Source organism: Lepus europaeus, chromosome 18 (assembly GCF_033115175.1).
Source record: "Lepus europaeus isolate LE1 chromosome 18, mLepTim1.pri, whole genome shotgun sequence".
Taxonomy (NCBI): Eukaryota; Metazoa; Chordata; class Mammalia; order Lagomorpha; family Leporidae; genus Lepus; species Lepus europaeus.
In genome coordinates this window covers 3,194,532-3,210,230 of record NC_084844.1, presented here as the reverse complement: position 1 = coordinate 3,210,230, position 15,699 = coordinate 3,194,532, and the positions used below count along the sequence as shown (strand labels likewise).

The 15,699-nt window shown below is 64.8% G+C and overlaps 1 protein-coding gene across 1 annotated transcript; it reads right to left on the bottom strand.

The window, feature by feature from the left end:
* Positions 1-12,320: 12,320 nt before the first annotated feature.
* SOCS3 (suppressor of cytokine signaling 3) lies at positions 12,321-15,282 on the bottom strand. Its single transcript, XM_062174805.1, has 2 exons — positions 15,081-15,282; positions 12,321-14,548 (listed from the first exon to the last, which is right to left on the bottom strand). The coding sequence occupies exon 2, from the start codon at positions 14,458-14,460 to the stop codon at positions 13,789-13,791; it is 672 nt and encodes a 223-aa protein (XP_062030789.1). The 5' UTR covers positions 14,461-14,548; positions 15,081-15,282; the 3' UTR covers positions 12,321-13,788.
* Between the last annotated feature and the right edge of the window lie 417 nt (positions 15,283-15,699).

The window sequence follows — 15,699 nt, the reverse complement described above, 5'->3', positions numbered from 1 at the left end:
GAACCCCAGGCAGCACACTGGCTGGGATGGCCCTTGCCCAGCCTCACCTCCCCAGGCAGGCGCTGGCTCTGGCCGGGGGTGGGGGGCGGGAATAGGAGGGAGTCCCGCCCTAGCGCACCCTCTGTCCCCGGCGCGCACCCTGCCGGGAAGGCCTGGGGTCGCAGCTGCTCGGCTGCTGCCCAGCCCGGAATAGCCTCCCTTCCCGGCAGGGTGGCCCCGGTCCGCAGCACCAGTGCCTGAAATAGGGCTCAGCCAGCGGGTGCCAGGGGCCGCCCTACGGAGGAGCTGGGTCCCTGGCGCAGGACAGGGCCCAGGGCGCAAGGGCCGGCAGGAGGCTGCGCGGTGCAGGCCAAGGACTGGGACCAGGGTGGGGCAGGGGGTGGAGACCCAGAGGCGGGGGCTGGGCCCCCCCAAGGTGGGGGGATGAGAAGGACTGGGACCCGGTGGGGGCGGAGCGAGGCACAGGGACAGGGGCCGGTATCCCAGGCTCGTGGCCAGACCCGGAGCGGGTGGGGCTGAGCGCTGACCTCATGGCCTGCGAAGAAGAAGCCCGTGGGGCCGGCCGGGTTGATGGAAGGCCTGAGGAATTCACAGCTGGCTGTGCCACCCGGCGTGAGTTCCAGTCCCTTTCAAATGCCGCCTGGGCCGAGGAGCAACAGCGCAGTGGTTGCCATGGCCACGGACACAGGCCCCTGGCCAGGCTGGGTCCCTGACTCCCAAAGCGGGCGTCAGGGGAATCGCAGGTGGTGGGCAGGAGGGCCTGGCGAGGGGCACCTGATGAAATCCAGGCTCCGTCTCCCTCGTTCAGATGCTGTCCTGGACCTGGCTGGTCCTGGGCCCCAAGGGGCGGGGTCTTACGCAGCGGGACCCTCTGGTTTCCTGAGTGGGAGCCAGGCTGAGCAGGAGGGCCAGCCACGCCAGCCTCCCCCACGCTCCATGGCCGCGGACCCCTTAACCGCGCCCAGCCCGTTTCCTCAACTGTTAAGAGAGAGGTGATAGCTTCCAGGACAGGGCTGTTGTCCCTGGAACAGAGTGACAGTGTCGCGCACTGTGGCTCTCGGCACGGGTCTCGGGGCCACCCCTCCCATCCCCCAGCCTTGGAGGGCACCAGTGAGACCTGCTGGTGTCTGCACCTGGCCCACCGGCCTGGCAGAGCTTCCTCCTCTCCCTTCCCTGGGTGGGGGTGACCTTGAGCCCTGCCTCCTAGGAAGGGCTGCTCCGGACAGCCCAGCTGGCTGCCGTGAGTCAGCCTCTCTTTGCTTGGGCCCTGGGGCTGCCAGGAGGAGAGGCGGTCCCTGGGGGGCTCCTTGGGAAGACCGGTCTGTGTGTGTGTGTGTGCGCGTGTGTTGGAGGGACCAGGGACGCCAGCCTGGGAAGTGGCTGTGGGCCCCCTTTTCCTCTGTGGGATGAGGGGGCAGCATCCACAAAAGAGAAGGCAGGCCTGACTACTTACTGTAACTTCCTGGCCGACAGCCTGCTTGTCCTGTGGTTGGGCAGGCCAGCCCGGGAGGCCCCTGTGTAGGGAGAGCTCGCCTGGCAAGTTGGAGGCCTGGGATGTGACTTGGGGATGGAGCCGGGCTGCACAGTCGCTGATTTCCCGGGGGCTGTCTGGAAGGTAGCTGCTCCCCTGAGCAGGTGAGGCCATTGCTTACATGCCAGAGTATTGTTTGCAAAAAGAAAAAAAGGGTTGGGGGGACTCGGCCCCAGCCAGTGCTGACGGAGCCGGCTGTGCTCTCTGCAGTGTGGGTGTAAGTGGGTACTGCTATTATCCTACCCCACTAGGCAGGTGGGGGGCAGAGTGTGAGGAGCCCAACTGGGCTGAAGACCCCTGCTCCTAATTCCCAATCCGTCTGGCCTTCTGAGTGTGGGAACCAGGAGGGCCCAGGTGACACCCCCTCCCCCACACCTGCGCACTGCTTGCCTGGTACTCAGCTGACTTCCTGGCCCCAGAAGAGCAGCTGTGGGTACGCTGGGGCAGGGCGGTCCCCTTCTTGTGGTTCAGGTGCCGGTGTCACCGTGCCTCCGGGCAGCCTCCCTCTCCTTTCCCAGGCTCTGCAAGAGCTGGGTACCTGCGAAGCCCTCGGGGTCCTGGGCTGCAGAGAGAGGGGCTGCGGCCCTTCCCCTGCCCACGGCTGCCTCTCTGACCTGGAGAAGGGTGCAGGGTGCAGATGAAAGGTGAGAGCCTGGCACCCTCCCCCCAGCCGGCCCCGCTCAGAAGCACCTGCCCAAGGAGGTCTCCGCCTCGCTGTCGGCTGCCACAGGGCATTGGAAAGGGCTGGCTGGCCTCACCTTGAAGTTGCCAAGGAGCTGTGACACTGTCCGGATTTCCCAAGCCGAGCTCCAGGGCTCCACACACACACACACACACACACACGCACACACGCACACACGCGCACACGCGCGCACACGCGCGCACACACACGCCCAGGAAAGCTCAGCGTGCGCTCTCTGGGCGATGCTGTGCCCGGTGGATGGGGTCATCTGAGGTTGCCGAGGCTGGAGCTCTCCGGCAGGAAGCATCCCCGCGGCTGAGTGAGGCAACGTCTGTGCAGCGCCAGGCCGTGCCAGCCCGGCGACCGAGGTTCGCTCCCTCCCGAGGAAGGACGCTCACGGCCACACGGCCTGCCGCCGGCTGGCCCAGCGGCCGGCTCCTTCCCAGGGTGCCTCTGCAGCCTGTCCTCCATGCAGATCAGAACGGGCGCTGCGCGTGTGCCCTCGGTTTGAGAGCAAGGCTCAGCACGTTCCCCGTGCTCTTGCTGGAAGATGCGGGGGAAGGAAGAATGTTCTCCATCGGAGATCCCAGGGGCCCTCAGTCCCTGGTTAACTCGTGTCCCCCGTCAAAGCCAGGGCCACATGGAGCCCACGGACGTGACCGTGTTTGTACCTGTCATCCGGGAACCGTGAGCCACGCTTGATCAGTTTGGGTCCCAACCCGATGCCTGCTGTGCTTAACCAGGGAGGGAGAAGAGGGAGGCAGGGATGGGGGGATGGGTCCCCAGGCCGAGGAAGGCCCAGGGCTGCTTCCTGCCCTGCACGCTGCGGGGAGACGTCTCCCCTGGGTCCTTCTCAGAGAGCACCGCCCTGCAGAGACGGAACACGGCTGTTGTTTTCAGCCTCTGCTGTTTCGTTCTGGCAGCCCCAGGAAACTCTGAACCCCCAGCCCTCAGAGGACTGCTAGGACAAACTCGGGGAGTCGGCGCTGTGGCGCAGCGGGGTAAAGCCACTGCCTGCAGTGCCGGCATCCCATAGGGCTGCCGATTGGAGTCCCGGCTGCTCCACTTCTGATCCAGCTCTCTGCTGTGGCCTGGGAAAGCAGCAGAAGATGGCCCAGGCCCTTGGGCCCCTGCACCTGCATGGGAGACCAGGAAGAAGCTCCTGGCTTCAGATCAACTAAGTTCTGGTTGTTGCGGCCATCTGGGGAGTGAACCAGCGGATGGAAGGCCTCTCTCTCTCTCTCTCTCTCTCTCTCTCTCTCTCTCTCTCTCTCTCTGCCTCTCCTTCTCTCTCTGTGTAACTCTGACTTTCAAATAAATAAATAAATACATCTTTACAAAGAAAAAAAAAGAAAAAGAAAAACATGAAGGATGTGTGCCAGGCCCATGGAGGAAAGACCTGGGAGAGAGCAGGAGGGGACAGGAAGGGCCTCCCCAGCTTCTTCCTCTCACCCCAAGCCGGAAGCTGTGGACCCAGGGGCTGAGCCGGGGAAGAAGCATCCGCTCTTCTAGCAAGGGGTGTGGAGCTTGGATGTTGGGTGACAGGGAGTCCTCCTGGGCCCTGGGAAGACCCTGTTGGTGATAATAAACTCGGGGGCCAGCGTTGTAGTTCAGCGGATTTGGTCCACTTCCGATCCAGCTGATCCAGACCCGGGTGGAGTTCGTGGCTCCCGCCTCTGGCATGGCCCAGCTCGAACTGGAGCAGCCATTTGAGGAGGGAACTGGCAGACGGAAGGTAGCTCTTCCAGGGACTCAGAGCCGTGCTCGACACGGGATGTACGGCAAGAAAGCACCCCGAGAAAGATCAGTCACCCCAAGCCAGGGCCTTGCCCTCCAGGGCCGAGCCCAGGAGAGGCTGTGACACGGGGACCTGTCTTGTGCTTGTAGTGCCCAGGCTGAGGGGTAGACGGAGGTGTCCAGCTGGCTCCCATAGGACCCTCCGAGACCGGCAAAGAGAAGCGGGGAGACGCGGCGGCAGCAGCAACCCTCCCACATCCTGGGCCGGCTGACTCGGAGGCTTCCCCCTTGCCTCTAAGGCCAAGGTCACCTTCAGGTCCTGTCTCAGACCAGGGAGAGCAGGACCCCTGCCCTTGCCGCTGCCCCGAGCCCTGGTTCGCCCGAGCCCCGTTAGCTGTGTTGCCCACAGCGGGACCTCAGACCAGAGACTTGGCCGTCACTCAGCACACAGCTGGGGACGGTTCTGTCCGGCACCTCCACACGTGGAACACGGCACGTGCTGGGCAGCGCGTGCAGGCAGCAGCGTGGACACCCTGTGCGCATCCGGGAAGCCCTCCAGTCATCTCCAGCCACTTCCCCTCCTGCCCCCAGGCCCTGCCCAGCGTCAGCCTCTCCCGGACATGGCTCCCGTGAGCTCCAGAGCCGCACACGCTATGCCTGGGTTGGGCCTCTCCCTGTGCCGCTCGGGACAGACCACCTCGACCCCTGCCTGTGTGGGCACAGGTTTCTGGCTGCAGTTTGCCCCTTGGCTGACCTTTCAAGTTCCTCTCTTAGACTGGAGAGGCCTGGAAGGGCGGCCCCGGGAGGAGGGTCCAGGCTGCTCTCCTGGGCTCCTCCCCTCCACCCCCGGGCTCTGGCCACAGTCTGGTCAGGGCCCTTGCTGTGTGCTCAGCCAAACCCTGGCCCTGCACTGGCCTGGGGAGGCCAACGGGGAAGCCCCCGTGTGCAGGCAGGATTCCCTAGCCAGGGGGCAAGGCCGGCGGCTGTCTCAATATCTGCTGGACAGTCTCCCTGCCAGAACCCCTTGCCTAATCCCACCAGGTGCCAAGGGACATTAAAAAAGAGAGAGAGTGGCCACGAGGCTGCTCCTGGAAGCCGGCCCGCGTCCCCCTGGTCCTGGCTCCTCGGAATCCAGCCTGCTCTTCCTGAAGCGATGATTCACAGGGATTTGGGGTTCCCCGGGGCAGTGAGCAGAGCCCTGGATGCTGGGTTGGCCAGAGGTCTTGCTGGGGTCTCCCTGGGAATTCTGTGTCTGAGACCCCCAGCTGCTGGGAGATGGGAAGACCTGGGTGCTCTCTGCACGCCCCCAGGGTCTAGGCAGAGAGTCTGGCAGCTCGGCTCCGGCCCCCAGGGCTGACCTGGATTCCGGGGAGAGCTGAGTGCCCGGCCAGCATTCGAGTCCCTTGGGGTGCTTTCACAGTCGCTGCTGACCACAGTCCCGGGTGGTGGAGGACAGTGGGGCTCCCACGCGCAGATGTGGGCAGCGCTGGGAGGGCGCTGGCTGGGAGACAGCTGACAGGTGTTCCACTTGCTTCTACCACTGCCAGTCGGTGTGATTTGATTCAAGCCCAAATCAGCACACAGGAGTCCGATCCTCCAGGACTTATCTGCCTCACTCTGCTGAAGCCAGCATGGTGGAGGGGTGATGGAACCTCTCAGAGGGCACTCCGAGGGCTGGCATGAGCAGCCTAAGCCAGCATGGTGGAGGGGTGATGGAACCTATCAGAGGGCACTCCGAGGGCTGGCATGAGCAGGCTAAGCCAGCATGGTGGAGGGGGTGATGGAACCTATCAGAGGGCACTCTGAGGGCTGGCATGAGCAGGCTAAGCCAGCATGGTGGAGGGGGTGATGGAACCTATCAGAGGGCACTCTGAGGGCTGGCATGAGCAGGCTAAGCTTCCACCTGCGGCACCAGCACCCCATGTGTCCTGGCTGCTCCTCTTCCCATCCAGCTCTCTGCTGTGGCTTGGGAAAGCAGTGGATGATGGCCCAAGTCTTTGGGCCCCTGCACACGCGTGGGAGACCAGGAAGAAGCTCCTCTTTCCTGATCAGCCCAGCTCCAGCCGTTGTGGCCATTTAAGGAGTGAATTCAGCGGATGGAAGACCTCTCTCTCTCTCTCTCTCTCTCCCTAAATGATATTTGAGTGATGGCTGAAATCTCATTATTTAAAGAACGGTTCTGTTTCTTTTGTCCAGCGACAGACCTAGCCTGTGGTGGGCTTCCAGGGGACGTCACCCCCTCTGCTGGACTCTGCGTACTAAGAAGCATCAAAAAGCGAAGGGGTGGCCGGCGCTGCGGCTCACTGGGCTAATCCTCCGCCTGCAGCGCCGGCACACCGGGTTCTAGTCCCGGTCAGGGCACCGGATTCTGTCCCGGTTGCCCCTCTTCCAGGCCAGCTCTCTGCTATGGCCCAGGAAGGCAGTGGAGGATGGCCCAAGTGCTTGGGCCCTGCACCCCATGGGAGACCAGGAGAAGCACCTGGCTCCTGGCTTCAGATCAGTGCTGTGCGCCGGCTGCAGCAGCCATTGGAGGGTGAACCAATGGCAAAGGAAGACCTTTCTCTCTGTCTCTCACTGTCCACTCTGCCTGTCAAAAAAAAAAAAAAGCGCAGGACGAAGCCTGGTTGGGAGCAGCCATTGATAACAGTCATTGGCCGGATGTGTGCGAGTGTCTTTGCTGAGTTCAGAATCCAGTTCGGAAGAAGGCCGAGTGGAAGGCTCTTGCCTGGGCTGGTGCAGGCTTTGCCTCTGGGGTGGGGTGGGGCCCAGGGGGTGGAGACCCCCCAGGGGCAGACTTTTGTCCCCAGTGTTGGGGGGCCTGGAGGCAGGGCACCGGGGTGGGGGGGGTGCGGCACCAGCGCAGTGAAAGTGGCCCAGGCACCGGTGCGTCCTGCGGGGCGGTGAGACTCTCACCGAAAGCAGTAATTTTAAAAGATGAGCCCGGGCTGGACGTGCCAGCTGGGGACCTGCCGCACTTCTCGGAGGTCCCCAGCGCTTCCCGTTTCCGGCCGTTTGCCGGATTCTGGTATTGTAGAATGCCCGAGGACGAAGCACCTGCCGCCTCGCCTTTCCTCTGCTCTCGCCAGTCATCCCTTCTGGGAAGCCGGGAGGGGTCATTTCCTCCGGGCACCCCCAGCTGTCCCCTGCAAGCTCTGTTATTTTTACACCCGTTCCTTTTTAGGAGACTTCTTGGTTTTGACATCTGGTTCCGCTTCAGAATGCGAGCCTCCTGCGGGTCCCCTGGTTGTCACCTCCGGCATCTCCTGTCGCACCCTCAAGTGGAGGAACCCCTGCAGCACCAGCGCCCCCCGCCCCGGGCCTGGCCTCTTCTGTTGTGGACAGCACCCCCTGGAGTTGTGCCAGAGGGTGGGGCTCGATGGATTTATAGTCCATGTCTGTACCTTCAACATCTTGTACATTATAGGTAGGAAGTAAATTTGTCTGTACAAAATGACTCCAAGATTTCTTTTTTTCAAATATTGATTTATTATTTCCTGGGAAAAAGAAAGAGAAGAAAAGATTGATTTACTTCTTTGAAAAGCAGAGTTATAGAGAGCGGAGAGGTCTTCCATCCACTGGTTCACTCCTTACATGGCCGCAACAGCCAGAAGCTTCATCTAGGCCTCCCGCATGGATGGCAGCACCCAAGCACTCCCCAGGTTTTAATGCTTTTCCCAGGTGCATGAGCAGGGAGCCGAATCAGAAGTAGAGCAGCCGGGACAGGAACTGGTGCCCACCTGGGATGCTGGAGTGGCAGGCGGCAGCTTCACCGGCCCTCCACCGCCATTCTAAGGTTGGGACTGCGGGGGAGGGGACGTGGAAGGAAACACTCTTGTGCCACGTAAATACTCGGATCCTTTGTTGTCCTTGGAATTCTTGTTTGAAGTCTGGGTTTTGCAGCTTCTTCCCAAGGCGGGGCCTGGCGAGGGTAATGCAGAGATGGTTACTCCCAGGCTCAGCCTTCGGGGACACAGACACACACAGAGACACACAGAGACACACAGAGACACACAGAGACACACACACAGACAGACACACCCAATACACAGACACACACAGAGACAGACACACACAGACACCCCCAACACTCACACACACTCGACATACACACCCAATACACAGACACACACACAGACACCAACACTCACACACACTCGACACACACACCCAATACACAGACACACACAGAGACAGACACACACACAGACACACACACAGAGACACCCCCAACACTCACACACACTCGACACACACACCCAATACACACACACCCAATACACACACAGAGACACCCCAACACACACACTCGACACACACAGACACAGAGACATACACACAGACACACACACCCAATACACACACAGACACACATACCCAATACACACACAGAGACACCCCTAACACACACACACTTGACACACACAGACACAGAGACAGACACACACACCCAATACACACACAGACACACATACCCAATACACAGACACACAGAGACACCCCCAACACTCACGCACACTCGACACACACATGCAATACACAGACACACACACGCAGACACATCCCCAACACACACGTACACACACGTACCCAATTTACACACATACAGACACGTACACACACAGACACACCCCAACACACTCAACACACACACAATACACACACAGACACACCCCCAACACACACACACACGCACGCCCTGCCCTCCTCTTCAGCAAAGGGCCCGGGGCTTTTTACGCTGCAAAGCGGCCTTCCAGGACGGGCTGTTGCCTAAGGTGGTGCTGCAATCCAGAGCGCCGAGTGGGAAGTCCAGAGTTCTCCCGGCTTCTGGGAACAGCCCCCCACCCCTCCCCCCGCCCAACGTCCACAGGCAAGTCCTCATGACAGCGGGTCAGGCTCACCCGAGGGTTTCACAAACGCCTGGCCTGTTCCCAGCACGCACAGCTGGGAGGGCTCAGCCGGGGAGGAAGGAGCCAGCACCCTCCTCCTCCTCCCCAGGCCAGGGCCTGGGGCCCGAGCCCAGGGACAGGGAAGGGCTACACCTGTCCCTGCTTGCCTCAGCGCCTGCCATGGAGGGCGTGGGAGCTGCGGGCTTGCCTCACCGCTCGCTGCTTTCCCAGGCTGCCTTAGTCAACATCCCAGCAGGAAGATGCGGGACCCCGAGGCAGCTGGGAGGCGCTGGTCATTCAGGCTCCAGGGTGGTGCTCAGGTCTTGGAGTCAGAAGACCTGGGCTCGGAGTCCAGGAATCCGCAACTTCATGTACGTGGGGGGCCCGGGGGACAGGCGCCTGAGGAGCCCTGGGGGCAAGGGGGCAGCTCTGGGCAGCCAACCTGGCCCCCAGTTAGAGCCCCATGTGCTGCAGCCCGGGCTGGGGCTGGTGTCTCCATCTCCACAGCCCAGCTCTCACCTGAGGGTGGGGCCTGCCAGCCTAGTGTCCCGGGAGTTCATGTTCAACCGGGACCAGCCGGCGGCCCCACCCGGAGCTGGGGTAGGACCAGAGCTGTCCCATGTAGCGGGGACACAGCCCAGCTGATGGAGGCATCCGAGCAGCACGGCCTTTCATTTCCACACCTCCTGGCTTAGCCTGGGCGGCCAGGCCAGCAGGGCCCAGGGCCTGCCCCCGCCCCCGTCCCTGGCAGATGCGCCCCACGAAGACAAGCACAGGGGTGCCTGGAAGGGGAGGGGGCTGTGGGGCTCGGAGGACAAGAGCGCGGGTGGAGTCGGGGTGGGGTCTGCTCTGCGGCCCCAGAGTGGGCCGCTCCCCGGGACAAGGACGCTTGATTCACTGGCGGCTACCGAGAGGGTCAGGGCCAGCGACCAGTGACCGCGGGGCCGAGCCGCAGCCTCCCACCCCCTCCCCGGAGGACGCCCCGGCCCGGCCCCACCCCTTCCTCCTCCTCCCCTCCCCCACCCTCACCCCCGGCCCGGGAGGGGCGCCCGGCGGCCTCCCGGCCCAGTTTCCTGGCACTGGGCTGAGAATAAACAGCGCTCCGCGCCTGTAATCCCGTTGCCGGGGCGACGGCGCTCGGCGGGTGGGGGCGTGTCGGGGGTGTGGCCTGCGGCCGCGAGGCGCCGCCCCCTCGCGCGGCGCGGACATTCCTCGCATAGCTCCGCCAGGGCTCCCGCGGTGTCCGGGAAGTGACTCTTCCTGGCAGAGGGCGGCCTCGGAGCGACGCGCCCGCCCGCCCGGCGGCCGCCAGGACGGGAGGGGGCGGGGCGGCGCTCCCGGGGCCTCGGGGCCCGCCCGGGCGCCCCCTCCCCACGTCCGCGCTGCCGGGGCCGCCTTCGCTCCCCCCCCCCCCCCCCCCCCCGGCAGGCCTTCGATCTCCCATTCCCGGCTCTAGGTCAGCAGGAGGGCCGCCCCCAACCGGCCTGGGGGAGGACGGGCCTCCTGGGGTGGACCCTGACAGCGCTAGAAGCAGGTAACGGTAACGGGATGCGCACCCCGCTTCCTGCTGCCTGCCTGGGGCCCCCCAGCCGCACCCCTACCCCACGCTGAGACAGGATTGTTCCCCATCCTCCCAGCCCGTCTGGGAGCCAGGGGCGCCCCTCCCATGGCGGCCGGTGCAGGGGACATCTGCTAGGGGATGGGATGGAGAGGCAGTGCAGCCCTGGAAGTGGGGGCCACCGGTCTCGCGGCCACTCGCGGGCTGGGCGCACGCCAGAGGGGCATTGCTGCCCTCGGTGCGCCCCGTCTCCTTGTCTGCAGGTCCTGGCGGTGATCCGAAGCCGGGAGAGGTTGCCGAGGGCAGGGGGCTGCAGGTAGAGAGTCGGAGTCTCCAGGAGGCAGGTGGGGGAGGGCCACTTCCTCTCCAGCCAGAGACAGCCCAGTCCTTGGCTAGGTCCAGTGACTCTGGGACACCCTGGCGAAACTGCTGCTTCGAGGCCGGACACAGGGACGGTGCCCGCCCTGCGCTCTGCCGTGGAAGGCCAGTGGCGGCGCCCAGGCCCGGCCACCTCGTTTCCCTCCGGGGGCACTCACCAGAGCTCTCCCCTGGGAGGGTGACCCTGCCCAGTTCAGGAGGTGACGCTGATCTCTGGAGTGGTCGCCACGCCACGTGCTCTCACGCCTGGCGCTGGCCCCTTCTTGTCACTTCAGGTCCGGGAAATGGGCGAGGACGACTGTTGACTCTCCCGTTGCCTTTTGGACACTGAGCGGCTTATCGGATGCTAGGGGGCCCGGGAGCAAGGCTCTGGCCTTCGGTTCAGGCCCCTGGGGTGCAGATAAACGCCCATCTCCCAGGTGCCGCTAGAAAGCCTAGAGGAAAATACTGCAGTTGAGACCTGGGGCGGGGGGGGGGGGGGGGGGGGCGTGACCAGGGTCCCGTGTGTGGGGAAGGAGGGGAAGGGTCACAGGCCCTGGAGTCCAAATGCTTCTGGGTTCTGGGGCAGGCATTTGGCACAGTGCTTAACACCCAGCCTGAGACCCTGGGGGGCTGCAGGTGGTGCTCAAAGCACGAGGGTCCCTACCGCCCACCACCCGCGTGGGAGACCTGCATGGAGCGCCTGCCTCCCGGCTTGGGGCCCTGGGAAGTGAACGCCTGGATGGCGCATTTCTGTCTCTTTGCCTTTCAAATAAAACACTTGTAGAAAACGTCCCCGGGGTTATTCCCACCTTCTCAAGTGCTGTGGCCCTGAGCACGTGTCCATTGTCCAGCCTCTGAACCTGCATCCCTGCGCCCCCCCCCCCTTTAGTGGACAAATATTTACGGAGCACCTGCCTAGGCACCAGGAGTGGCCAGGCCGGGTCCCTGGAGGGGGTGGACAGTTGTCCCTGAGAATATGACATCTGCCTGGGGGTTAAGCCAGGTAGCCTTGAAGCGCCTCAGGCGTGAGAGTGGCCCAGTCCCATGACCAGAGCGGCCGCTCTATGGGAGAAGTGTGGCCCTTCGGCTGCTCAACTTGGGGCCCTCAGGATTGTGGGAAGGGACCTGGAGGTGTGGGAGCCCCACCCTAGGGGCATGCAAGGCTTGCATGGGGCTCATCTGTCTCCACACCACGGTGGGTGCTGGGTGCCGGGGATAGAGGTCAAGGCCAGGACCCCGTGGTCTGGGCTTCCTCAGAACAGCTCCTCGCTGCTGAACCACAGCTCGGCTTGCTCCCTGCAAGCCTTTGAAGGCTTCCTTCGAACTCACTTTGCATATTCTGGTCAGATGTGAATCAGAGTGGCAGGAATTACCCTCTTGGTACCCGTCTGCCCTAGCCTGTGGGTGACACACGCAGGCACAGATGGACATGAAGGGCTCACCGCCTGGGCGGTGAGGGGGCCCCCGGGGCCCCAGCCGCCCTTCCTCCCAGACGCAGTGTAGGTGTGGACGAAAAAGAAAGTGCGGGGGGGGGGGGAGTGGGGAAAAAAGGTTGCAGGCACGTCATTCCTTAAAAAATAGTGCTCTTTATTATAAATTACTGAAACGCATCTTTTCTGAATATAAATATGTGCAAAGTTTGACTGGGGTTGGGATTTGGTTGAGTTCTTCAAGCATCTCCTAACAGCCTTGACGGCCCGAGGGGGGAGGGAGAAGGCTGGAGGTGGACTCTGTATAAAAAGATAGAGTGATTGAGGCAGATTGTAAACATTATTAAAAAACAAGAAACAAAAAAACAGAGGTGGGGGGGAGACCCCAACACACAGCTGCCCCATCCAGCCCGAGACCTGACACAGACACTGTGTGTGTTTGGATCCCTTTCCCCCCCAAAGCACAGTTCCAGGTAATTCCGTCGCTGCTACATTCCTGTAGTTGTCACTGCTCCGTGGCTGGAGCAGCAGGCGCCAGGTCGGCCTCCCCCAGCCCAGGCTGGGAGGGAGGGCTGTGCAGGGCCCCCAGGCAGCGGGACCAGGGGGGCCCTGCTCAGACCACCAGGGCTGCACCAGCTGGGCTCACATTCTCCCAGGGCTCAGCTGGAAGGCAGGCATGGGTCTCCACTCCCCAAGCCACCTTCGATGGCAGTGGCTGGCTGGGTGCCCCCCGCCCCGGGCCCCAGGGCTCGAATCCCTTGGCCTCTCTGTCTGGATGGCATGGGTGTGGCTGCTCGTGTGCCAGTCCCCTTCCGTGAGACAGAGGACATTAAGGCGAAATCTCCTAGCCAGACAGTCAGGAGGCCCCGAGTAGAATCTGTGTCCTGTCTGCCAGGGTGAGGGGTCAAAGATGGCTCACCCCCCCCCGCCCCCGCCCCGGGGCTGGAAGGGGGAAAGGCGACAGCTAACCAGCCGCCAGCGCCTCTCCAGGTGCCATGTCCCCCTTAAAACGGAGGAAGGGCCCTGGGCTCCAGGGCACCTGGTGGACTTTGGGACCTGTCCCAGGGGAGAGGCTGAGGGGCACCAGGACGCTGCCTTCGGGTCACGCCTGTCCCCCCCACCCCCAGGAAGAGAAGCGGACGGCCATCCTCCTTGCCTGGGCTGGGCCAGGGAGGGCAGCGGCCCCCTGCAGCCGCTCTCTTCCAGCCTTTCCCAGCCACTGCCTCCCCCCAACCTGCTCGGCCTTAAACCAAAATCAAAGAGCAAACAAGTTCCGTTGGAAAGTTTGAAAATTCCCCAGGGCCGTTCTCAGCAGTTCAGCACTCCTGGGGGCAGCGGAGAAAGGAGGCGAATCCACTGGCTGCCACCGTCCCCAGCCGGCCAGCAGGTCCTCCCGGGAAGCTGGAGTGGGGGAGGGGCGCCCCATGCCCTCACTGGCGTTCCAGGTCCAGCCTGCCCCATTCCGCAGTGGGGAGGGTCCGTCGGCGCCCTGGCCCTCTCCCGGAGCAGCGGCGGGCCTGCCTTCCTCCACGCTGGATTCTTGTGCTTGTACCACGGAGGAGAGGGGACCCAGGCCCCCCTCCCAGACCCCCGCCGCCTGCCGACTAAAGCGGGGCGTCGTACTGGTCCAGGAACTCCCGAATCGGCCCCGGCAGCTGGGTGACCTTCTCGTAGGAGTCCAGGTGGCCGTTGACCGTCTTCCGGCAGAGATGCTGCAGGGTCGCCACGGTGGAGGACAGCGGCCGGCTCAACACCAGGGGAATCTTCTCGCCCCCCGAGTAGATGTAGTAGGCTCGGCGCGGGGGGCTCCCGGGCGGCGGCGGCGGCTGCTCGGGCTCCTCCGAGGCCTCGGGGGCTGGGGGCTCCGGGGAGGGCGGGGCGCCCGCGGGCGGCATGTAGTGCCGCACCAGCTTCAGCACGCAGTCGAAGCGGGGCACCGGCTGCGTGCTCCGGGGGTCGCTCTGCAGCGAGAAGCTGCCCCCCTCGCACTGGATGCGCAGGTTCTTGGTCCCCGACTGGGTCTTGACGCTGAGCGTGAAGAAGTGGCGCTGGTCCGAGCTGTCGCGGATGAGGAAGGTGCCGGCGGGCTGCGCGCTGAGCAGCAGGTTCGCCTCGCCGCCCGTCACCGCGCTCCAGTAGAAGCCGCTCTCCTGTAGCTTGCGCACTGCGTTCACCACCAGCTGGTACTCGCTCTTGGAGCTGAAGGTCTTGAGGCGCAGGCTGGTGTCCAGCGGGCGGCTCATCCCGGCGGCGGGAAACTTGCTGTGGGTGACCATGGCGCACGGAGCCAGCGTGGATCTGCGCGGCGGCGGCTGCAGCTGCTTCACGGCCTCCGCACAGCGGCCGCTACCGCATCCCGGGGGGCTGCGGGGAGGAAGGCGCACGCCGCGTGAGTGCCCGGAACCCTCCAGCGCGCCCAGCCCGCCCCGGCTCCCCTGCCTCCGCCCGGTGCGCGGGGCATCCCCCGCTTCGGAGGCCCTCGCCCCGCGACCCAGGCACCGCGCAGCGTCGGCCCTGCCCCCGTCGCCGGGGTGGTCCCGGGCGGCCCCTTCCCCAGCGCGCACCAGGAGTGGGAAACTCGAGCGCGCGGAAGTTGGGTCTCTAGGAGCGCCGCCCGGCCGGGCAGCGGGAGAAGGGCTCCCGGGACGCTCCGGGCGCCGCTCAGTCCCGGGGAGAAACCCGAGGCATGGGGGTGGGGAGCGGACGGGAGAAGCCGGAGCGCCCCAGCCCGAGCATTCCGGGAACCTGGGATCTCCGGCTCCCATCCGCTCTGCCCCTGCCTCGTCCCCTCCCTGCCGGGAACAGCCCGAGGAGGGGAGGGGACACCGGGCAAAGCTCCGGGCGCTAAGCAAGACCCCCCTCGCGGCCCTCCCCACAGCGCACCCCTCCTTCCTACCTTCGTCCCGAACCCAAGTCTCCAGCCTCCTGCGGCCCCCCGAGGCGAGGCGGCGGCGGCGGCCAGCGGTGGCCCGCGCAGCGCGCAGATGTTGGCGGCCGCGAAGTCCACAAAGGGGCCCCGGCGTGCGCGTCCTGAAGCCCGGGTCGGGCCGGTCTCTCAGGGAGGAGGTAGGGGCCGCGGCGGGCACGGGGCCGGCGGCGCGCGGGGCCGGAGCGGCGGCGGCGGCGGCGCGGGGCGCGGGGCGCGGGGCGGGAGCCGCGGCCGGGGCCGCGCGCGCGGGTATATAGGCGGCCTCCGCCCCGCCCCCCGGTTCCTGGAACTGCGCGGCCGGCCTTCTTGTAATGTTTAGTCACTACTCGCAGCGCCGGAGGCTGCGCCCGCGAGGGCGGGGCCGGCCGGGCGGGCCGCGGGCAGGGGCCGCGCGGCACAGGCGCGCGCAGACAAAGCGCCAGCCCGGGCGGCCCGGCGGCCGGCGGGCGCGGCGCCAGCCCCGGCGGCGCGTTCCTGGCAGCGGCCCCTCCCCCGCGCCCCGCCCCCGGCGGCTCATTCACACTTTCCCCCGCCCCCTCCCTTCTAAGAAGGCCGGTTTCTGGCGGGGGCGGGCGCGCCGCGAGCG

Coding starts and splice junctions, on each gene's coding strand:
- SOCS3 (XM_062174805.1), bottom strand. CDS start 14,460: ATGGTCACCCACAGCAAGTTTCCCGCCGCCGGGATGAGCCGCCCGCTG.